This window comes from Bos indicus x Bos taurus, chromosome 15, assembly GCF_003369695.1.
Source record: "Bos indicus x Bos taurus breed Angus x Brahman F1 hybrid chromosome 15, Bos_hybrid_MaternalHap_v2.0, whole genome shotgun sequence".
NCBI lineage: Eukaryota > Metazoa > Chordata > Mammalia > Artiodactyla > Bovidae > Bos > Bos indicus x Bos taurus.
Genome location: NC_040090.1, coordinates 30,599,308 through 30,623,535, shown reverse-complemented (window position 1 = coordinate 30,623,535; position 24,228 = coordinate 30,599,308). Strand labels below are relative to the sequence as shown.

At 50.0% G+C, this 24,228-nt stretch overlaps 2 protein-coding genes across 3 annotated transcripts; one reads left to right on the top strand and one right to left on the bottom strand.

Annotated features, from left to right (window-relative positions):
- Positions 1-1,564: 1,564 nt before the first annotated feature.
- On the top strand, positions 1,565-14,798 carry DNAJB13 (DnaJ heat shock protein family (Hsp40) member B13). 2 transcript variants are annotated; one of them, XM_027562937.1, is made up of 8 exons: positions 1,567-1,762; positions 5,686-5,789; positions 6,827-6,988; positions 10,159-10,316; positions 11,352-11,465; positions 12,828-12,941; positions 13,221-13,297; positions 13,881-14,798. In XM_027562937.1, the coding sequence occupies exons 1-8, from the start codon at positions 1,695-1,697 to the stop codon at positions 14,032-14,034; spliced, it is 951 nt and encodes a 316-aa protein (XP_027418738.1). In that variant the 5' UTR covers positions 1,567-1,694; the 3' UTR covers positions 14,035-14,798. The 2 variants fall into 2 exon arrangements, with proteins under 2 accessions (XP_027418739.1, XP_027418738.1); XM_027562938.1 differs by lacking the exon at positions 6,827-6,988 and having other exon boundaries at positions 1,565-1,762.
- A 2,687-nt stretch (positions 14,799-17,485) lies between these two features.
- Positions 17,486-24,161, bottom strand: UCP2 (uncoupling protein 2). Its single transcript, XM_027562936.1, has 8 exons — positions 23,874-24,161; positions 22,925-23,081; positions 20,355-20,578; positions 19,988-20,198; positions 18,911-19,105; positions 18,728-18,829; positions 18,244-18,424; positions 17,486-17,928 (listed from the first exon to the last, which is right to left on the bottom strand). The coding sequence occupies exons 3-8, from the start codon at positions 20,478-20,480 to the stop codon at positions 17,814-17,816; spliced, it is 930 nt and encodes a 309-aa protein (XP_027418737.1). The 5' UTR covers positions 20,481-20,578; positions 22,925-23,081; positions 23,874-24,161; the 3' UTR covers positions 17,486-17,813.
- Between the last annotated feature and the right edge of the window lie 67 nt (positions 24,162-24,228).

The following is a 24,228-nucleotide window of genomic DNA, read 5'->3' as shown; positions in this document are numbered from 1 at the left end:
TTTTGGCCAACTCAATAATTAATAGAGCAAGAGAATGATAAGTAGGGAGGGGAACGCAGGGGCAACTGTCCTTCAATAACAAATATTCTAATGCTACTCTTGTGCATGTAGACTATTTCATAAGAAAAAAATATCTGGGTTGAAGCCAGGGTCTGTGGTGGGTGTGGTGGGGAGGGTCTGAGCAGAGCTGGCAGCACAGGTGAGTATGAGAGAGAGAATGGTTAGTTGGGCATTTGCTGGTGCTACAGGTGGGTGTGAGAGGTAAGAGCAAGTATGAGGGGGCAGATCACAGAGTGTGTGCCAGGATGAACAGCTTGGATTAACTGGGCAGTCAGTGGAGTGAGGTCTTGGCAGGGTAGAGATAAGGTGGCAGAACATGGAGGAAGTCATGGTGGCCTTGCTGAGAAAAGAAAGCCAAAGCAAGACCATGGCTAGGAGAAGGACAAGCAGAGCAGGAGCTTGAGAGGTGTCTAGGAGGTAAAATGGTCTGAGCTTGGTGGCTGGGTGTGGGTGCCTGAGAGGAAAACGGCACTGCTGCCCTCAAGGAGGTGCAGTGGAACTCCCCGCTCTTTAACGGCGGGTTATGAAATGACTTCCTTCCAAAGAGTACAAGCCAGAAATGGATAAACCTGAGAAACACTGCCTCAGCAGGTGATCAAGGAAGGTCAACGTCTTCAGCGATAAGTCGTGATGGTACACACCTTTGACCTGATGTGATGAGGATAGCACTTTACCTGTGTGGTCTTCCTTCCAAAAGCACCCCAACCCCAGTCTAAATCATAAGAAAATCATCAAACAAATCCAATTGAGAGACATTCCACAAAATACCTGACCAATACTCTCAAACTGTCAAAGTCATCAAAAACATGGAAATTTTGAGAAATAGCCATAAACAAGAGGAGCCTAAGGAAACATGACAAATAATTGTAATGATATTTCCTGAATCAGATCCTGAAACAGGAAAGAAAAACCCTAGGGCTTTTTTCACTAGGGTGAAAACTAGGAAATCTGAATAAAGTATGGAGTTATGTTATAGATTATGTATGTGCTCAGCCGCTCAGTTATGTCTGACTTTCTGCGACCCCATGGACTGCAACCTACCAGGCTTCTCTGCCCATGTAAATTTTCAAGGCAAGAGTACTGGAGTGGAGTGCCATTTCCTACTCCAGAGGATCTTCCTGACCCAGGGATCGAACTCGCCTCTCTTATGTTGTCTATGTTTGTGGATGGATTCTTTACCACTGGTGCCACCTGGGAAGCCCCCATAGATTATGTATGGATATGGGTTATTATTTCTGACAAATGTACCATTCTTGTGTAATGTGTTTATGATAAGGGAAGCCTGGTGTGGGGCATATGAGAATGCTATCTTCACACCTTTCCTGAAAATCTGAAAACATTCTAAAATAAAGATTTATTTTTTAAAAATAGCTCAATCTATTTGTTCTGAAAACTTAATTAAAACCAATTTCTACTCTCCCTAGAAACTCTGGTTTCTTATCAGGCTCACAGAGTCAGTCCTATTTCTCTCAATCCCTCCTCTACAGGCACAGGTGAGAAGGGGGTTTGCTTAGGAAGGAAGGACTACAACTCCCAGAGTGCCCCTGTGCGGTTGTCAGGAGCAACCAAGGAATGCAGACTAACAGACCTGCCGCTGGAGTCAGGACTATCCACGGATTGACAACCAGCCAGCCATGGGCCAGGATTATTACTCTGTGCTCCAGATCACTCGCAATTCAGAAGATGCTCAGATCAAGAATGCGTAAGTTGGGGCAGGAGCAAAGCTTTTGGGTTGTGCTGGAACGGGCCCCACCCTCATCTCTTCCAAACTGAACTTTCCTGCACAGTTTAGGGCAGGCAAGGTAAACCATGTTCCTTCTCTTACTTCTTGCACACCCACATCCTGGCTTTGGGTTGGGTCAGGGTTCCCAATTCATCATCCCTTACCCTCTATGCCCTGTCTGCTCTCCTGGGTACCGTGGTCTTCCTATCAATAAAATGAGAACAAAGGAGACTTTACCCTTAATATTGTAGAGACCCACATGATTGCGAACAGGAGTGACCTGGCCAGATAGATGTATTACAAATTTTATTCGACTGTCACATGGTAGATGGGTATTGAATAAATCCCATCTCTGAATAGTTACATCAAGTCTTGGGGACTTTGTGATATTTCTAAGAAATCTGGGGCAGGAATCAGAACATTTTTCTGAAAAAATGTTTTTTGGTAAATATTATGTGGGTTCAGTGTGGTCTCAGCAGCTGGAGATACAACTGAATCAGATGTGCAGCTTAATTTTGTTGATGAATACAGATGTTGAATAAGTCACAGTAAGCTTGATGAATGTTACAAAAGGGAACATACAGGGCATGTGGAATCTATATTGGAAAGAGAGAGACCCCTTCAGTGGCTGTCACAATAATCAAGGCAAAAAGATGAGGCTTGAAGCAGGGCAGTGAGCTGGAGAGAGAAGAGAGAATGGACTTAGTTATTAATTGGATCATCGTAGGGTAAAGAAAAAGGGAGGAATCTAGGATAATTTAACAGACTAGTGACAATAGCTACACTCCATTGAATTGTGGAGATGCTGTTCTGAGAACCTTCTATCATTTCATTTAATCCTCACAACAGCCTGAGTGGTAGGTACCATTATTATCCCAGGACCATGTGCCTAGTAACCGGCAGAGCCAGTATTCAGACACTTTGCCTTATATTGTTGCCTATCATTGTTGCCTACCATGGATCACCTCCAGTAAGGGATCTCAGTGAGCTAACTGGAGAGAGTCTACAGTGTGGTTGAGAAATAAGACACAAACTCATGAATCAATTAGAGAACAATTCAGGATAGTCTGTGATGTCATCCACTGTTCATAACATTTGGTTGGCCATTGAGACCTGTCTAGGGAAATGTCACAAGGAGAAAGGGCAGTTGAAAAGCAGAAAGATGAGCCCAACCTAAGCATTAGAAGCCTTGCTTCCATGGGGAAACAATGGAAACAGTGAGAGACTTTGTTTTGGGGGGCTCCCAAATCACTGCAGATGGTGACTGCAGCCATGAAATTAAAAGATGCTTGCTCCTTGGAAGGAAACCTATGACCAACCTAGGCAGCATATTAAAAAGCAGAGATATTACTTTGCCAACAAAGGTCCGTCTAGTCAAAGGTATGGTTTTTCCAGTAGTCATGTATGGATGTGAGAGTTGGACTATAAAGAAAGCTGAGCGCAGAAGAATTAATGCTTTTGAACTACGGTGTTGGAGAAGACTCTTGAGAGTCACTTGGACTGCAAGGAGATCCAACCAGTCCATCCTAAAGGAAATCAGTCTTGAATATTCATTGGAAGGACTGATGTTGAAGCTGAAACTCCAATACTTTGGCCACCTGATGGGAAGAACTGACTCATTGGAAAAGACCCTGATGCTGGGAAAGATTGAAGGTGGGAGGAGAAGGGGACAACAGAGGATGAGATGGTTGGATGGCATCTCTGACTCAATGGACATGAGTTTGAGTAAACTCCAGGAGTTGGAAATGGACAGGGAAACCTGGCATGCTGCAGTCCATGGAGTCGCAAAGAGTCAGACACGACTGAGTGACTGAATTGAACTGACTGAAGCATTAGAAAGAGCCAGGTCTGAACCTAGGTTCTCTTACCTGCTAGCTGTAAGACCTGGGCAAATTACTTAACCTTTCTGAACCTCAGTCTTCCCATCTCTCAAAGAAAAAAAAAAAAGTTGTTGTGGTACTGAAATAGAATTATATGAGATAATGAGATGAAAATGCAGAGCAGTCATTTGCATCTGAAACCATGTCTTATAAAGAGTGATTAAAAAAACAATTTATGTTCTAAATGATGGTTTTTAACCCTTCTTCCCTGAAACAACTCTTAAAGCATGAATCACTTGTTTGAGACACTCCCTTATGGGAGTACCTAGATTTTGACACACACACACCCCCAAAAGATTAAACATATAATGAAGAAAAGTACCAAAGAAAGTTCCTAATCACCCAGCTATTAACTTCTTATTCATTTTAGGCTGCCACTTCTAGGCTGTGACTTCACCTCTTTCTCTCCCACTCAGGAAAGCAGGTGCCACAAGCATCATCTTAAAATCCCTCAAGTTTATATGAAAAACCGAACTCTTCTCAAACCTCATTACTTTTACTCACTGTTAGTTTTATTGCAATTCTCATACTTAACTACAACCTTTGTAAGTGAGAAGGGCTGATTTAGGACTTTCAGAGAGGTTGTGACAATTGCCTTCAAGTCTTTCAAGGTAGATCAGATTCTATCTGTAAGGCCCCATGACCCTTGTGGATGGAGACAGGGTTGCAGAACAGCAGACCCAGCTCAGTAAGAAAAGTGTTATTTAAGAGTCAGAGTGGTCCCACAGCAAAATGGGCTGCCTTGTGGAATGGTGAGTTCATGTCATTCATTTACTCATTGCACTTAGTGAGAGGCACTGAGGATGCAGAACTGGACACAGCAGCTGGAGGGACTCACTCACAGGCTGGTGGGAGAGACAGACCCATCAAACGGCTGGAGCACTGTGTGCTAAATACCAGCATCAAAGGCACTGGCGCTGCTGGAAAGGAAGTCTAATCTAGAATGGAGGCTGCAGTCAGGGAAGGCATCCTTGAAGAGTGGACCCCTGAGTTGAATGTGGAAAGATGAATAAATATTTGCCAGGAGGAGATGAAGGGGGCTGGAGAGGGTTGATCATTCCAGGTAAAAGCAGGAGAGTGTTGAAGGCATGAGCAGTGCAGTGTGCAGAGTATGGAGCCTGGAGAGAAGAACTGCAGAGAGGTTGTGGCAGCAGGGAAGGGGAGTGAGTGAGAAGGGCAGAGTGAGAAGGAGGAGTCGAATCTTAGACACATTTGGGTTTTATACTGAATTCAAAGGGCGGGGATTTCCTTGGTGGCCTAGTGATTAGGATTCAGCGCTTTCACTGCCATGGCCTGGGTTTAATCCCTGGTTTGTGCAGTATGGCCAAAAAAAAAATTTTTTTTTTAAGTTTTTATGGGATTTCCCTAGTGGTCCAGTGGCTAAGACTCCACACTCCTAATGCAGGGGGCCCAGGTTTGATCCCTGGTCAGGGAACTAGATCCTACAGGCTGCAACTGAGAGTTTGAAAGCATCATTTAAAAGATCTCAAGTGCCAAAATGAAGATTAAAGATTTCTCATGTCATTACAACCAGATAAGTATTTTAAAAACTTTTTTGTTGTTTTAAAAAGAGAGAAACTCTGGAGCTGCATGAGATTTGAATCCTGACTCCTTGAAGAAAAAAAAAAAAAAAAAGACAAAGGAGGAACCAGTGAAGGGTTCAGGCAGGAGAGTGACTTGGTCAGGGAGCATTTTAAAAGGGCAAGTTAACAAAAAAGAGAGAAAGAAATCAAACTGGTGGCAGCACACAGAATAAACTGGAGTTGGGGCGGGGGAACTGGAAATAGGAAGACATGGTTCTGCAATAGTTGTGGAAATGAAGAGGCAAAAAGAAAACATTATCTAGACCAAAAAGCCAGTGTGAGTTTTCACTGGAACAGGGGTGTAAGGGACAAAGGAAAACTTGGAGCCAAAGATACTCAGCTTTTCCACTTGAGGTTCTGTACAAATGGCAGGCAGCCAACAGCAGAGCCAGCTCTGAGCCTTGGACTGTGCCTCAAGGTATTAATCCTTCTTCTTTAGGTACCGGAAACTTGCCCTTAAGAACCACCCGCTGAGGTCCATTGAGCCAGGTGCAGTGGAGACATTCAGGCAAATAGCAGAGGCCTACGATGTGCTGAGCGACCGTGAGTGACTGGGGCTGAGCGTGAGGGTGGTTCCTCTGTCCGCCTTCTCCTTTAATGTCATTCCTCACTCAGAAGAGTGTCAGGCTTTCTGAGGGGGCCCAATGGAGAGCAAGCATTCCTCTTCCTGGCCCAGAATCTAAACAACGTAGACACAAGCTAAGGTGGAGGACATGGTGTGGAGAGTCCCCAGATTAGGCTGACCTGCTTCCCGTCTCAGCAGCACGGGACTCAGGGTAGGGGCTCCCCAACACCCCCCAGGCCTCACTTGTCCCCTGCAGGGATGCAAAGTGAGATGCTTGCTGCCCAGGGAAGAAGGCTAAGGCTGAGACAGACATACCCAGTTATTCCCAGAGTACCAAGAAGCCAAATCTCTCTCTCCCTGAGGACAGCATAAGTACCAAGGGACAGAGAGAGGCCTGTGATTAGGAAATCTGTCTCTGCTGTGGCAACCTGAAGCCTGGGGAAAGAGATCCTTGCCTCTGTGGCATGCAGTGCCCACGTGGGTTCCCTAGATACTGTCCTGGAGGCTGTGTGGGTACAGCCTTCTGTGTGCAGAAGAGTGGCCAGAAGATCACTAAAGTTTCCCCAGCCCCAAGTTTTCAGGACTTTGGACTCTTAAGATTTCCAAGCTCTAGAATTGGCAGCTCTTGACTTCTCATATCCTACAGTCTCAGGGCGCTAGGACTGTATTTACCCACACTAGACAGTGGCTGTAATGACTCAGTTAAACCAAGCCCCAGCATAATAGCCCGACCCTCAGTCTCCTGGTTTCTTCTCCAATCCTCAACCCTCCCCAGCAAGTTTGTTTTTCTCATCTTTCCTCTGGGCTATGGGGCCTTACATAGGTCCACCCAGGGTGAAATTAAATCTCTAACTTCTAGTGTCTCTCTCCAAAGACTTCCAGACAGCAGGCACTTTAGAAATAAGGCTGTCTTCACCCTGCTTCTTCCTCCCTGCCCCATATCCTCTGGCTTCCCAGCCCTCCAGCTCTCTTAGCCCCCGTGCTGGCCCCTTCTCAAGGTGACACATATCCACAGCTGTGAAAAGAGGCATCTATGACAAGTTTGGAGAGGAGGGTCTGAAGGGCGGAATTCCTCTGGAGTTTGGATCGCAGACCCCATGGACAACTGGTTACGTCTTCCATGGCAACCCAGAAAAAGTTTTCCATGAGTTCTTTGGAGGAGATAACCCCTTTAATGGTAAGAGGACTTACCTGCCCTTCTGCCTTACTAGGGAAGGATGTAGCTGTAGAAGATGCTTTTCTTTGAGTAGTTTTGTTTACTTTAAGAAATATATATATAGTGTGTGTGCGTGCTCATCCATGCTCAGTCGCTAAGTCGTGTCCAACTGCGACCCTGTGGACTGTCGCCCACCAGGCTTCTTTGTTCATGGGATTTCCCAGGAAAGAATACTGGCGTGGGTTGCTGTTTCCTTCTCCAGGAGATCTTCCTGATCCGAGGATCAAACCCACATCTCCTGTTGTCTCCTACACTGGCAGGTGGATTCTTTATCACTGCTGCTGCTGCTAAGTCGCTTCAGTCGTGTCCGACTCTGTGTGACCCTATAGACAGCAGCCCACCAGGCTCCCCCATCCCTGGGATTCTCCAGGCAAGAACACTGGAGTGGGTTGCCATTTCCTTCTCCAATGCATGAAAGTGAGAAGTGAAAGTGAAGTCGCTCAGTCGTGTCCTACTTAGCAACCCCATGGACTGCAGCCCACCAGGCTCCTCCGTCCATGGGATTTTCCAGGCAAGAGTACTGGAGTGGGGTGCCATTGCCTTCTCTGCTTTATCACTGAGCCACCTGGAAAGCCCCATATATATATTTTTTAAAAACCACTATTTATTGAAAAAGAAATAAATTTCAGCACTCCATTCCTTCCCCCAGAAGTAGCCACTCATTGTTACAATTTATGTATCCTTCTAGAAATATTCTGTGCATTTATGAGCTTATATTTATTTTCACATAGCCTTTCATCTTGTTAAGGAAATGGGACCACACTGTTTACACTGATTTTTTTCACTTGTATCTTACAGATTCTCTTATTATACATTATATTACATACAGATCTTCCTTATTTATTTTAATAGTTGCATATAAGATTCCATTGTACAGCATAGAGCTGGGCAGGGGTAGAAGAAGTTGAGGAAAGAGGAGTTTGGGGACATCTTGGTGACCTCTCTAACTGGTTAGTGATTAACCCTGCCTCTCCCCTGTCTCAGCTGCTGACTTCATAGGAACTTGAGTCTGAGATCTGTAGTGGTCTTGAGCTGGGATGAACAGTGAGGAGAAATGAAGTCTGGGGGAGGATAGGGAGGACTGCATGCTGTGACCCGTCTTCCACAAAAGCTAACACGTCATTTCTGGCACTACCAACCGCTGCCACCAGAGGACACTCCTCTCTCTCCTGAGGCAGCCAGAGTCAAGGAGCACGGGCCGAAGTTGGGGGAGGGGAGGGGTGGGCTGGGAGGTAGGGAAGTGTGGGTGAAGGGAGTCTAAACAGGAGGATGAACCAGTGGAGAGCCTCAAGAGATGGTTATCCTTGGATCTGCAATTGAGGATTTACTGAGTCCAAGCTTGTTCTGCTCACTTCAGGACAAGCCAGTAAATTAACAGATGGGTTGTTAGGGCAAGGAATAGCAACTTTATTTGCAAAGTCAGCAGACCAAGAAGATGGTGGGACCCATTGTCCCAAAGAACCATCTTGCTTGAGTTAGAATTCAGCCTTCCTGTATACTTAAAGGGGAGGAGTAAAGTCAAACATGACTATGCCAAAGGTTTTGACTGTGTGGATCAAACAAACTGTGGAAAATTCTGAAGGTGATGGGAATACCAGACCACCTGACCTGCTTCTTGAGAAACCTGTATGCAGGTCAGGAAGCAACAGTTAGAACTGGACATGGAACAACAGACTGGTTCCAAATAGGAAAAGGAGTACGTCAAGGCTGTATACTGTCACCCTGCCTATTTAACTTCTATGCAGAGTACATCATGAGAAACGCTGGGCTGGAGGAAGCACAAGCTGGAATCAAGATTGTCGGGAGAAATATCAGTAACCTCAGATATGCAGATGATACCACCCTTATGGCAGAAAGTAAAGAAGAACTAAAGAGCCTCTTGATGAAAGTGAAAGAGGAGAGTGAAAAAGTTGGCTTAAAGCTCAACATTCAGAAAACTAGAATCGGCATCCAGTCCCACCACTTCATGGAAAATAGATGGGGAAACAGTGGAAACAGTGGCTGACTTTATTTTTTGGGCTCCAAAATCACTGCAGATGGTGACTGCAGCCATGAAATTAAAAGACACTTATTCCTTGGAAGGAAAGTTATGACCAACTTAGCATATTAAAAAGCAGAGACATTACTTTGCCAACAAAGGTCTGTGTAGTCAAGGCTATGGTTTTTCCAGTAGTCATGTATGGATGTGAGAGTTGAACTATAAAGAAAGCTGAACATCGAAGAATTGATGCTTTTGAACTGTGGTGTTGGAGAAGACTCTTGAGAGTCCCTTGAACTGCAACGAGATCCAACCAGTCCATCCTAAAGGAGATCAGTCCTGGGTTTTCATTGGAAGGACTGATGTTGAAGCTGAAACTCCAATATTTTGGCCACCTGATGCGAAGAGCTGACTCATTAGAAAAAACCCTGTTGCTGGGAAAGATTGAGGGCAGGAGGAGAAGGGGACGACAGAGGATAAGATGGCTGGATGGCATCTCCGACTCAATGGACATGAGTTTGGGTAAATTCCGGGAGTTGGTGATGGACAGGGAGGCCTGGCATGCTGCAGTTCACAGGGTCGCAAAGAGTCAGACATGACTGAGCGACTGAACTGAACTGAAAGTCAAACATCTCCTAGTTTCGGTCAGCCTAGGAGAGGATGTGTTCATTTCTTCCTCCCTGCAGTCATTCATAGGTAAGCCTGGTCAGCATGTCTCCTGTGAGCGGAGCAAAGGCATTTTAGCTTAATGTTCATCACCTGGGAGGCGGGGTTGCCAGTTGTTTACTTGCTAAGTTGTGTCCGACTCTTTGCAACCCCATGGACTGTAGCCCACCAGGCTCCTCTGTCTGTGGGATTTCCCAGGCAAGAATACTAAAGTGGGTAGCCATTTCCTTTTCCCAGAGATGGGCCTTTATGTATAATTTAAGCTTACAAGCAATATCCCTTTAGTGATTACCTCGTAATAGAATACAAAGGTGCTTCCCTATTACAAGGGCAGCACGTTGGCCTGGCCAAGCAGGCCTCCAATCTGTGAGGTGGGAATGGGAGACTAGGTATTACACTTGGGGACTGAAGAGGTGAGGGATAGTCTATGAATCTGAGTTTCTGGACGTAATTTCTCTTACTCCTCACCTCTCCCCACCTCCTGCAGAGTTTTTTGATGCAGAAGGAAACGAGGCAGACTTGAAATTTGGGGGGCTCCGGGGCCGAGGGGTCAAGAAACAGGATCCTCCAATTGAACGAGACCTCTACCTGTCCCTGGAGGACCTGTTTTTTGGCTGCACCAAGAAAATTAAGATCTCCCGAAGGGTGAGTACTTAGGAACCATCTTCTATCCCCTCCAACCCTACTGGTCACCTCCTCCCTGATCCTAAGTGGAGACCTCAGCTATGGTCTTACAGAAGCATAGAATCTTAGATTTGGAGCCCTAGGATGGTCGAATTCCAGAATCTGACATTTGGAAGGGACAGTTGAGGGTTTTAGCCTGGGTCTTTCCTCCTGTAGGAGTCCCCTCTGTGTGCTTTCCTAACGGGGACCAACTCTTTCCCTTCTCAGCTCAGCCCCATCCCTGAGGGAAGTGGGAAGGCTCTGGACGGGAGGAGTCTCCTGTGAATTCTGCCTTCTGGGTGTTTCCTGATGGTCCCCTGCAGGTTTCTTCTGGGTGTTTGCCTCAGGAGTAAGAAGGAGCCGTGTGGGCATGGAGGATGGGCCACGGCACGTTTCCCAAGGGGATTGGTTGAAGAAGACCTTCAGTGTCAGGTCCCAGACCCCATCCTGGCCCTGTCCCTTGGTCCAGCCCTGTGCTAGGCACCCAAGCAAGACCCCTCACACATCTGCCCAGCAGAGGAGATGCCAGCCACAGCCATGATTTCCATGGAGGGAAGGCACCCATCTGGGCATGTGACTGGGAAATAGGTAGATGACAGAGGAATGCTTTGGGAGAGGTCAAGACATGTTGCCCTCCATTTTTTTCCCTTTGGGATTAAGAGATCTGGCAGAGGCTCCAGGTCAGAGCCTCTGGCGGGGAGAGCAAGTGAGTGCGCGTTCACCGTGTGTCTGTTAGTCACCAAGACCACGTAATTTCTAGGGCTGGGGTTGTGACCTTGATCAACTCACGGGGAATGCTTGGCACCTCAGGCCCCAACCCCGTGCCATATCCTGCCATCCTGGAATCATAAGTTCTTGATTCAGTGGAACATAGGATGGGAGTGGGGATGGCTCAGACAGGTTCTCCCCGGTTCTGGAGGACTGAGCTGTGCACAGATCCCATGGAGCATCTTTCACGTGTGTTAAAGCCAGCTGGGAAATCCTGAGCCTACCTCCTTCCCCATCATCTTGCTACAGGTGCTGAACGAGGATGGGTACTCCTCTACCATCAAAGACAAGATCCTCACTATCGATGTAAAGCCTGGTTGGAGGCAGGGCACACGTATCACCTTCGAGAAGGAAGGGGACCAGGTGAGGATTGGGAAAGCTGTCTAAGGTCAGTTACCTGGGTTCGTGTGATGGGAAGACTGGGGAACGAGGCCCCTGGGAGCCCTGGTCTGGAAGGGAGACCAGTCTGCAGGGGAGATGAGCTGATCCCTAATGCCCCTTCTGAGGGGGACTCACAGTGCCTCAGTGAGTGGGTCACCCAGGATTTCTTCTCATTTTGCAGAGTGAGAAACAGGCCCAGAGAGAGAAGGGACTTGCCCAGGGCAAGAGCACCAGAGTTGAAAGGAGATCCCAGTCCTAACATCAGTGCTCTGATTTTCTTTTCAAAAAATTATTTACTTATTTGGCTGTGCTGGGTCTTAGTTGCAGCATGTGGGATCTAGTTCCCTAAGCAAGAATCAAACCCAGGACCCTGCATTGGGAATGTGGAATCTTGGACACTGGACCATAGGGAAGTACCCTTCCTGATTTTCTTGTGTGTTTCTCTGAGTAAAGCCCAATTGTAGGAGCTACTCAGAAGCCATTTATTTATAATAATTTTAAATTACTTATTTAAATAAATATATAAAATTATTGTCCAAAGCGTGCTGATTCCTCAAATTCTGAAAAGAGAAGGAATGATGTTATCTTTGGAGCCAGAGAGATGAATTCCTCTGCCCATATCTCTTGCTTCTTTCTCACTTATGAAACACCTACTTCCGAAAACCCACTTCAAAACCTACCTCAAAGGACTTGCCTAGTGGTCTAGTGGCTAGTACTCTGCATTCCCAGTGCAGGGGGCCCAGGTTCCATCCCTGGTCAGGGAACTAGATTCCACGTGTCGCAAAACCAAGACCCAGCACAGCCAAATAAATAAAATTAAATTAAAACAAAAAACCCACCCAGTTCTAAAGCTCCCCTCTCCAGGCAGCCTTCCCTGACCTTTCTCTGAGCTCCCACCTCTGGGTTCCTTTTATCTCAGTCTTGAGGATTCACTGTGTCCCTGTTTCCCCTAGACTGGAAGCCCTGGTGGGTAGGGGCCAGTCTGATTCCTCTGTTCCTCTGTTCGAACTCCCACAGGAGTTCCAGCAGAGTTCTGGGACTTAATGAAGCTTGGCAGGACAGTCTTGCAGGCGGTACTCTGACCCAGCCCAGTATTCTGCCCTCCAGCTGTTGCATCTGCTTGGGCTGCAGAGTAATGGCAAGGGGAGGGTGATGGGTGGGGAGTGGGTGTGTATAGTCATTGGGGTAGGTTTCTTTCTAAGGCCAAAATGGAAAGGCCCTTCCAGAAAAAACTGGTCTAATCTTCTTATTGTTCAGATGAAGATTTGGAAACAATAGAGACAGGAACTTGGCCAAGGTTCATAACCAATTAGTCCTTGTCACCCCTTGGCCTCCCCTGCCCAGGGTCCCAACATCATCCCAGCTGACATCATCTTCATTGTAAAAGAGAAGCTACACCCTCGCTTCCGCAGGGAGAATGACAACCTCTTTTTTGTGAACTCCATCCCCTTGGGCAAGGTGAGTGGGCAAAGTAGAGGAGCAAAGGGTGGGCAGATCACCTGGGGTCCACCAACCCATCTCCCTCTATCATAACATATATCAATGTCATTCTTTTCTCCCAGACTGTGAACTCCTGAGGGCAGGCTATTGCTCAGCTCACTTACCTGTTAGTCCTTGAACATCCTTTTGTCTCCTTGAGGTCCAGCTTAGAGCCTGGCGTCGGATAGTCTCGTAAAGTACCTTCTAAACAGAATGGACATAGGGACCACTCCCACTTTGGGCCTTCATGTCCCCTAGGCTCTGACCTGCTGCACCGTAGAGGTGAAGACCCTAGATGACCGTCTGCTCAACATCCCCATCAATGACATCGTCCAGTGAGTCCATTTACTTGGGCCCCAATAGATGGGAAAGGGCTTCCTGGTCCTTAGAGGCTAGCCTGGTACCCAGCTGGCACCCAGCTCAAAGCGGGTGAGAAGGATTGAAATCCAGCCCCCACTCTGGCCACGCTGTGGGCTGCATTCATTTGACAAATGGAGTGCCTTTTTCTTACTTGCATGAAGTCATCTTGGAGGCTAGAGGCCCCCAGTGTTAGGAAATCCCTGTTGTCTTCATCCTCTAGAATTTCCAAGCCCTTTCCCCAGCAAGGTCCTCTGTGTGGGAAGCTTGGCAACTGAGTACTCCCCATTCCAACCCAGGGTCTGCTCACTTTCCTTCCCTCCTTGTCCTGTTTTCCATCTAAATGAGATTCCCGGAATCCTCCATCAGAGACTCCAGAATCAGAGATTCACTGTAAATGGATTTCCAGGGAGCAAGCTGTCTGGAACAAGCCAGTCTCCTCTCCCCTGCCACTGGTTCTAGAAGCTGGTGACTGCTGCATGCCTGAGGTTATGTGAGCAGAGGCAGATGTCTGGCTCTGGTGCCCTCTGAGTTCCCTTCTTTCATCCTCCCCTGTCTCAGCCCCAAGTACTTCAAGAAGGTGCCAGGGGAGGGGATGCCGCTGCCAGAGGACCCCACCAAGAAGGGGGACCTCTTCATTTACTTCGACATCCAGTTCCCCACCCGCCTCACACCCCAGAAGAAGCAGATGCTGCGCCAGGCGTTGCTGACGTAACTCTAACTCGGGTGGGCTGGGGCCTGAGCAGGGGGAGGGGAAGGTGAGCAGGGGGAGGGGAAGGTGAGCAGGGGCCTGACCCCACCCCTACACAGCCTCAGGGTGTGCAGGGGAGCCCGCCCACTGCACAGCCGGGACTTGGGGACTGGATGGCATGGGACTTTTGAACTGACACAATAAAGTTTTATTTCCTATCCTACAGCTACACCCAGGAGAGTTATGTATTAGATGGAGAAGAGTTTTATACAGCCCTTCTCGTGGAGCAGAGGCAAGGGCAGGGCCCAAGAAATTGAGGAGCTGGGACCCCATCCTGGCTATGTGAGCCTGGCCAGGTCTCTGAGGGTTCAGAGCCTCTGTGCTCCCAACTTGATAGTGGGGTGCAGTGCTGCCTCATCTCTGAGGGTCCCCAGATCATGCTCTCTGGAAGGGCAGTCTCTAGTGTGATATAGTCACAGTGTACTCAGGAAAACTGAAGCACAGAAAGCAAAACACTTGTCCCAGGTCACACAGGGCTCAGTGGCAAAGCTACATCAGAACCTTGAAGGCCACCTCTCACAACTTCACTCTGCTTAGAGGCAGCACAATGGACACAGTGCCAGAAAGGGCTTAGTTTCTGCCTCGCCAGTCTGCATTGCTGGTTCTGTGCAGTGGGTCCTGAGCTAGAACTAGGCAGGTTCTTAGAACTGGGCTCTGCTTCTAATCCTACCCCTGCCCCTTTGGACATTATTATCCATCTTGTCAGTAAAGCAGAACCCAGAACCCTCTTCAGGCTGCTCACTGATGTGAAGGTGCTTGGTGAACTCACAGCATAGGTTTCAGGGTTACAGCATTGCTGCCAACATGGCCTATGGGAGTGCCAGCCTCCAGGCCCACCTGGGCTTGTGCAGACCACACCTGCTTCCCCAGTCTGTCTTGTGCCCAGGGAGGCACCCCTCACTGAAGTCTGGGCTTGGGCTAGGAGAGATTCAAGCTTATGACAGAGAGGGTGGACACTTACATGGAGTGACTTAAGAGACACCAGAGGGAGTTCCCTGGTGGTCCAGTGGTTAGGACTCTCCACTTTCACTGTCAAGAGTGTGGGTTTAATCCCTGGTTGGGGGACTAAGATCCCACAAGCCTCGCAGTGCAGCCCCCTCCCCCCCCCCAAAAAAAGAGGTGGGTCAGAAGAGGGCCCCATAGAATAGATATTGCTTAGATTCCACCATTCAAAATATCATATTAGCTTAAGCCATTTTAAACCATCAGGGAGAAGGCGACAGACCTTGAGATGTAGAATCTGACCTATGGTTCATCAAAGAATGTGGGCTTCGGAGTTAGGTACACCTCCAGGAGTTCTACTTGCCAGCTGTGTGCCCTTGGGCAAATTGCTTCACCTCTCTGAAGCCGTTTACAGTCCCTATCTTGCAGGCCGAGGATTCCACACCTTATTTATGAGCTGAGGTCTTATAGTCCCCAAGAAGGACAGGGTTAGATTATGAGTAGAAACCAGAGGAGTGGAGCAGACTCTGCCATGAGGCAGGACCCAGGTGGAGAGGTGGTACTAGGTGCCCTGGTTTGACAGTGAGTGGGTGAGGACTGCCTGGTGGAACTCTGGCAGTCTAGCTCTCCTCTAGGCCGGCAGCAAGGCCTGCTCCTAACCTCTTCCTCATGGTGATTCTCAGGGAAGCCTGGTTTCAGGCCTGATGAGAGCCATTTATAAGGTCAGTGTGGTCTTCAGCGCTGCCATGTCTGGTATTTTACAGGCAGCGAGGGAGGAGTTACTGAGGCCTACTGGTATGCTGGTCAGTGTTCCTACAACCTCCCCCAGCTCCTGTCTCAGATCATTCCTAGAACAATGAAATCTGGCGGTCTCACGCCCAAGCGAGTGTCTGAAACACAAGACTGGTCAATGAGCCAGCTGACAAACATGCCTGGGGCAACAAACTGCTCCTGTTTCCTCTGGTGCAAAACAGTGAATAGCCTGTCTCACAGGATTAATGTGAGAATTAGTGTGCATTAGGCACACTGACTGGATCCCCTGTTTAGGCTGACCCCTTGCCACCCTGGCTTGATTCATGACACCCAACCTTGTCCCTCCTGGGGACTGTGAGACCTCAGCTCAGGTGAGGAATCCTGGGCCCTTTTTCCTTCTCCACAGCCCTAACATGTGGGACCCCTTGCCTGAGCACGGAAGGGCCCAGCCTCCAACTCTGGTGGGGAAGGCCTGGTAGCACCAGCTGGCTGAAGCAGGAAGGTCTCTGGGCCTGGCTCCACAGCCGCCTAACAGGACTCCTGAAGGACCCCGGCACTGGTTCCTGGGGGAAGGGTACACAGGAATCTGGTTCCTAGACTCAGTTCAGCTGCGGATCTCCCATGTGTCCTTGCCTGCATGACCTGTCCCAGCCTTCAGCTTCTTCAGACATCTATAAAATGGGCCTGGATGGCTTAATTCCAAGGGCCCAGCTGTGCATGACGGAGAAGGCAATGGCACCCCACTCCAGTACTCTTGCCTGGAAAATCCCATGGATGGAGGAGCCTGGTTGGCTGCAGTCCATGGGGTCGCGAAGAGTTGCACACAACTGAGCAACTTCCCTTTCACTTTTCACTTTCATGCATTGGAGAAGGAAATGGCAACCCACTCCAGTATTCTTGCCTGGAGAATCCCAGGGACGGGGGAGCCTGGTGGGCTGCTGTCTATGGGATTGCACAGAGTCGGACATGACTGAAGTGACTTAGCAGCAGCAGCAGCAGCTGTGCATGAGATGTCTCAAGATTCTGGAACCTGAGTCCCCAAACCCTTGAAACAGAATAGCTCTGCCCATCTGTTTTCCTGACTGAGGCCAGGTAGCAGGAAGAGGGGCAGGGAGGCTGACACCTCTGCTTGTTACCACCTGCCTGGGATCTCTAGCATGGGGTGAGGGTGAATAGAAAGACTCCTCAGGCTGAGGCTGGATGTCTGCTCTGCAGCCTGCTGTAGCCCATGCTGCCTCCTAAGGGGGTGACTGTGGAGGATGGACTTGCCCTTACTAGGCCTGGGACTTGGGGGAGGTGGGTTTCCCATTTGTAAAGTGGAATAAAATTAGTCAGAGCATCCAAGATCCCCAAGTTCCTCTAAATCTTCCAAGCAGCACAAGAGATGGAGGGCAAACAGGAACACTCATTCTGCAGAATAATAGGCCCAAGACCTACTAGGGGGTTGGAGGCAGGTGCTGGAATACCCGGAGCTGGTGAGTGAAAGGTCAAGTGGTCTGGCCAGACAGCCAGGCAACTGCGGACTCCAGACCACTCCTTCACTTCCCATCTCAGCCCTGGCCTGGTCTGGAGACAGAGGTGGACCAGATGGCCTCCACCCAGAGTGGAGTGCTGGAAGATGAGCCCGCTCCCCTTTCCAAATCAGGTGGCTCCTCCCCTGCCCACCAGGTGCCAAAAGGGCCCAGTAGACCAAGATCTGTGGTGATAGAGAGGGAGGAGACACCAAGGTTGAGCTTGTTTTATGGGTGACGTGCTAGTTGGGCTCGGGGGCAGGAAGAAGAGTCAAGCTGAGGGCTTTCTAGGGGACTGGGGGCTTGAGATCCTGGCTGATGCCAGGCTCTCCACAGTGTCAGCTGGGGTCAAGTCCACCTGGACTGTGAGAGGCTACAGGGAGCTAAGGGGTGAGAACGTGGGGAGGGGGAAGGGAGGTGGTGGGAGAGGGAGCAGAAGAGAGGGATGGGGAGAGAGGGAAGGGGAGAAGGGGAGGACGGAAAAGGAAGCAGGGCCAGGCTGCAGCCAGAGCCAACGCTGATCAGGTCAGCAGCTGCTCAGAAGGGAGCCTCCCGGGAAGCGCGGGCAGCCATGAGGGCCCTCTTCAGCTGCTCGTAGGTGACGAACATCACCACGTTCCAGGATCCCAAGCGGAGAAAGGAGGGCATGAACCTAGAGGGTGAGAAAACACAGGTCGTCTCTAATTCGCCCTGGCATCCTGACAGATGTTCTGTCTCCCAGGAAGTCGGGGTGGCCCAAGAAATGGAGCTGTGGGCAACAGTCCCCTGTGAGTCTCCATTCTAACACCCATAAAACAGGCATGATGGCAGCTCCAGGAGGGAGGAGTTAAGAGTATGAGAATGCCAGGACCAGGATCAGAAACTGTTGCGTGTGGTTGCCACTCAGTCCCAGTGGTTCTCTCTCATTTGTGTGACAGGTACAGGGGGCAGGAGGCCTAGAACTGGGAGGGGCAGGTCAGAGTCTCACCCTTTGTAGAAGGCTTGGGGTCCCTCCTTCTGGAGCATGGTGAGGGCGCAGTGGCCAGCGCTGCTGTACTGGCCCAGGGCAGAGTTCATGTATCTCGTCTTGACCACGTCGACAGGGGAGGCGATGACGGTGGTGCAGAAGCCCGCCCCGAAGGCAGAAGTAAAGTGGCAAGGGAGGTCGTCTGCCAAGGAGGAGTAGGAGGCATCAGGACTCCTCCCCCAATAATTCCAGAAGGAGATGATTGAAATAACTACGGTCTCGTGGTTTTAGACCCAGAGACTCCAGTGGGAACCTCTCCCAGTGCCTCTGACTCGTTTTGCCCATGTAGCCTCAGGGCCTCAAGGTGCATGGCTTCAATTCAGTGAGAGAAACTCATTGCATAAGCAAAGGGGAAATGGGATGAAGGATGTGGTCTCCAGGCAGATCCACACTACCTCCTGCTTTGGGGGAAGGGTAAGACTCAGCATCATCTCCCCTAATTCACCTGTCATTAGGTGGGCCTTCAGGAGAGTGTCCTTGATGAGGTCGTAGGTCACCAGCTCAGCACAGTTGACAATGGCATTGCGAGCGACATTGGGAGATGTCCCTACGGGAGGAAAGGGTGTCTATGTGAGACCAGGGAGTAGGGGAAGAGGAAGACGGGGAAGAGAAAACAGCTGGTACACACCTTTCCAGAGTCCCCGAAACCCCTCCTCTCGGGCAATGGTTTTGTAGGCCTCAACAGTGCTCTGGTACCTCCGGCCAGCTCCAGCTCGGGCCTGCGCTTGGAACCGGACCTTCACCACATCCGTTGGCTGGGCCACGGCCACGGCCAAGGCACCGGTGGTGCTGCCTGCCAGGAGGCGACTCCCGATGCCGGCATCTGTCGGAAAGCCATGGGGGTCAGTGGCCAGCTGGGCTTCCACTAGTGTCCACCTCTCCTCACCAGAACCACATCACTGAAATCTGTCTTCACTGTCCCCTGTTAAGACCCAGGCTAGCTCTGCTCTAAGAATGTCTTGCATTATACAGTGTCTATTATGTGCTGGGCACTAGGACAGAGCAAGGAACAGGACAAAATGAGACTTAATGCTATTTTCTTTCATAAAGCATTTCTATTCACTTCATTTCACCTGCTAAACGGCCCTGAGAAATCAGAAACTTTTTTTTTTTGGCTGCGTTGCATAGCTTGTGCGATCTTAGTTCCCTGACTAGGGACTGAACCCAGGCCCCAGCAGTGAAAGCCCTAACCACTGGACCACCAGGGGATTCCCGAGAATCATTTCCATTTGACAAACATGAAAGGCTTTCTCAGACTGGGATTCACAGGACTTGGGTTCTCATCCCTCATCTACTTTTCCATGACATGGGATTCCACAAGTGTAACCTGGGGGGTGAACGTGGCATGCTGAGAAGGTGAAATGGAAGAGCACTGGCCTTGAAAGCAGAAGTCCTGGGAGTTTCCTGGCTCTTCTCTGTGAGCCCTTGGCTGAGTCCCCTCCCCCACCCCAGGTAAGCCTCAGCCTCTCCTGCTGGAACACAGGGATGATACCACCTGCTCCCGAAGTGGTTGTGAAAACTGTCACGAGCTGATGCCCTGCTCAGAGCCTGACTCAGCCTGGGAATCATAAGAAGAATCAGGGACCTTTAATCTGAAATTCCTCCTAGAGGTCTTGGGGCCTAAAGGAACTGTGAGGCTGGAACAACTAGGATCGACCATCACTGAGAAGAGGCCAAGAGGCCTGTGGCCCAGCTCCACACTCACGCTCAGAGCCCTTGGTGTAGAACTGCTTGACGGAGTCGTAGAGGCCGATGCGGACGGAGGCGAAGCTCATCTGGCGCTGCAGGCCGGCGACCAGCCCGCTGTAGAGGCTGCGGGGGCCCTCGGTGCGCACCATGGTCAGGATGGTGCCCAGCACCCCGCGGTACTGGGCACTGGCCGCAGCCTGCATTGGCCCCTGCCTTTCTCCTTGGATCTGCAAGGCCAAGGCAGGTGGTTGCCCTCCCCATCTCCTGCCATCCCTGTGCTCTAAAATTTATGGTGCCCAAAACCCCACTGGCCCTTGAAGAGTCTGTGTCCTGGGGAGGGAGTGGACTAGCTACGCTCAGAAATGCAGGCTTCATTCACTCACCTGTAGCCGGACTTTAGCAGTATCCAGGGGAAAGGTGATGAGGTCAGCAATGCAGGCAGCTGTGCCTGCCCCCAGGAACTTCACAGTGGCTGTAGGGGGCACATCTGTGGCCTTGAACCCAACCATAATGACGATTCTTGCAACCTCCCAGGAGATGAACAAAAACTGGAGAAGGGGGCACCTTCTGTCAGCAACAAGACGAGACAGAGGAACTCTGCCGGAGACTAAGCCAAGGAGAGATAAGGTCCATCAGCAGCCGAACCTCCAGAACTTCTCTTACTATCCCACCCCTACCTTCTCTGATAGCATCACCCCCCTAAGCAAGGGCTCAGAGCTGCCCCTCGAGGGCAAATAGGAGTGAGCTCCACAGGTACTCAAACAGGGGCTGGAGAAGTAATTTCTGTCTGAGAAGTCCTCTCCTTCACCACGTGGAGTATCCGGATCACAGCTGTCCTGCCTCACAAACAGGCATTGGCCCAGCCCTTTGTCTGTGGGCTACAGATTTCTCTGATGCTCATGTTCCTGATTCTGCAGCTCTGTCTAGAGGGCAGGCAGATGAGGGGGGAAGGTACAAACCCACAGGCATTATGCCCTGAATGTCTTAAGCAGAAGAGGTTCCTATGAGTCTGGAATTGTCTAAGTCTAGAAGAAAAGGAGTGAACAAGACCTATTCAGCCCCTTCAATTTGGTCTCAGGCTTTCTCAGAGCCCACCAGCCCACACACAGCTTGGGCTCTCTAGAGTCACTCTTTCAATGAGTTCGCTTTGCCAGGCACTGGTTCACTGAGACAATATCTACCCTAGAGGGAGGCTTATTGTCTGGCACTGGGGGTGGGCAGGTGTTTCAAGCTGCATTCGGGGCTTGCAGAAACATATTCTCAAAATTCAAAGGAGGGACCATCCACCTCCACTGTGAGAGAAGAAAGGGTGGGTAGTCAGAAATGACTTAGCAAAGGTAACATTTAGCTGGGCCTTGAAGGATACTGTGCTGTTCTTAGGGCTAAGAGTATCTTCCTCCCTCCCCCAGCCTACTGTGAAACACAGGAAAACTACTCCCTCTCTGGCCAGTTTCCTCTCATCCTATAATACAGGGGGAGCCATGTCTTCATGAGAGGTGGGGATGGGGAAGTAGTGCAGGTCAGAGCTATAAAGAATGACGAAGGAAACCAAAACCCCCATTTTGTTTTCAGAACTGGAAAAACACCCTCCTCCCCTGCCTTGGGAGGAAGTGAGCCCAGCACCCCAGTGGGGGAGGGTGACCTGCTTCTCTCCCCTGAGTTTACTTTGACGAGGAGTGGCTACTCTGAGCCCCACCTAATTGGCTATCCCTGTTGCTGGGGATGTGAGGAAAGAGCTGGCCAACAGAGGAATGATGTGGTGACAGTAGTGAACACACAGACCGATGGAAGCAAAATGTTCACCAGGCTTCCTCCTCCTGGGCCTCTCATCCCAGGTGGCTGGGCAAACGGGAAATCTAAAAGCTACTCACCACTTGGCTGCTGGCCTTATTCATGTTTCCCTGGAGCCTGGCTCACATGAGGCTCAGTGAAGGCTGCACTCAGGCAGCGGAAGGGGTTGATGAAGGTGTTCCCGAACCCCCAGAGTCCCTGCCCTGACATTCTCATCCCCCAGGAAGTGCTCCACACCTTTCCTCATCCCTCTGGCACATTCTATTAGCTCACTTACTTCTCAGAGCAGCCCTGTGAGGGAACTTAGTAAGAGTCCTGTCTGCAGGCTCCAAAGCTTATACAATTTGCTTTACACTGGTGTCCAGGTCATTTCTTTCCTGTTCTCTCAGCCCCAGGCCCAGGCAGGGCCTTTCATGAGGAAGTCCAACATCCCAGTTCTCTTGTGACAATATGACAGTTCTGAGAAGGTTCAGGCAAAAAAGGCATCCCTTCTGGGCATTGGAGACATGATAACAACATGAGTCAATCATGTCCTGACCTTGATCTAGGTTGCAATGTGTTGTAAGGGTCAGAGAAATATAAGACCCAGCCCATCTTGGCGACAAGTGCAAAGGCTAAGTTGCCATTTTGAATATTGCCTTGGGTTTGCCATAAGTCAGGTCCTTCAGAAGCAAAGGTACGGGAAGCAAAGGTACCTGTGCTAAAGACCCTACTAAGAAGATTAAGGTCTAACTGGAAAGAATTTATCATATATTACTCACCAGCAAATAACCAGTTTTACCTGATTATCGCAGTCTTAGGGACAGTCCAAAACATACATCTGATTCCTAATCGAAATCTCAAGGGTAGTCAAAAGCTTGAGTCAACAATATGTATTTAGAACACTAGGTTCTCCTCTGCTGCTGATTTCCTGGAGCTAATCACTGTCCCACTGGGGCCTCATTGTTCCTCCTCTGTAACATGGGGATTACCATCCTTGGCTTGTCAGGGTCAGTTTAAAGGCCAGAAGAAGACCAAGGATATAGGAAGGTGCTTTGTGAACTCTAAGAGTGACTTTACTGGGATGGTGGTGCTAGTTATTTTTGTTAATATCCTGCTGATCCTGCCCCCAGACCACAGGGCTGAGGCAGTAGAAGACTCCTCCTTTAGACTGGACTCTTACCCCGCTTTGTTAGGTCCCACGCTGAGGTCTTCAAGGTCAAGCTTCTCTAAAGATGTCCCGTTCTTCAAAGCTGCCAGTGGCTATCATGGCCTGATCCCTTTGGTTTTCCATGGAAAATGGTTGGTAGACGAAATATCTAATGGTCATACTATGTGTCCTGTAGAGCAAAGGAGGAGAGTTTAGAAAGGGGAATGGGCCTTAAAAGGACTACAAACCCAGCAAAAGGAAAAGGCCCAAGGCACATTAGCGTATTCAGTCCTTGCCTGGGGGATGTGAGGGTAGGGAACAGGGTCCATTTCCCACAGGCAGCTGGGGGCTAATTAAGTTCACACAGTGGAGGAGAGGGACAGACACATGGGAGGAAGGGATGAACCCAGAAGTCCTCTCTCCCCTGTCTGATCTCTTAGTATCACACATTGCTCTTTGAGATTTCTGCTTTAGTGTAATTCAGTACTCTGGGGAAGCATCCCACAACACAGCGACTCTGGTGAGTGGGGGTGCTGGAAGTGAGGTGGGGGGGCATCAGGATGGTTCAGAGAGTAGGGCCCAGAGCAGGGCTTGAGGAGGTTAGAGAGGTTGGAATGGGCCCAGCGGAGGCCGCATCAAGCAGCTCAAAGCTCCTGCCAGCAGAAAGAGCTCTAGGAAGGCCTGTAGCCGCCTGGAATGGGAGAGGTCCTTCTGATCATCGCTGAAGGACCCCCACCCTGGCAGAGGAGAGGGCTTATATTACAGCCTTTTGAGCGCTAGAGGTAAAGAACAAAGGCAAAACAGCAAAAGAGTGAAAGAAGAGAGATTTAAAAAAAAAAAAAAGACAAAACGGTAAAATACAAAACACGGTGGGAGGCGAGGAGGGAAATTAAAGGCGGCGCGTGGGTCCCCTCGGCCGGAGTAGCGGGAGGAGGGCAGGTGTTGAGGGTGCCGGGCTGGGGCGGGCCGGGGCCGGGCTCACCGGGCCGCAAGGAGAACAGGCGGGTACAGGCAGTTCTGTCGGTCGGCGGGCGGAGGGCGCGTCCACGGAGCGCAGACGATACTCGGTCCGAACGCGCGGCCGGCGGGGCTTGCAGAGAGGTAGGAGGAGGGTGCCGTGAGACTTAGATCTCGGGGCGGGGCCTGCTGGGCGGGGGCGGGGCCTGCGGGCTCCGAGGACTGGGCGGCTACCCTTTAGCGGCGGAGGCCGCCACGCCCAGGGTTGTCTTCGCGCCTTCTTTCACTCCCATTTCCGGGCTTCGGTCCCCGCGTCAGCCCTTTTGTACCCCATAGGGTTCCCCCCTCGCCGCCAACCTCATTGTGAGGATGGCAAGACT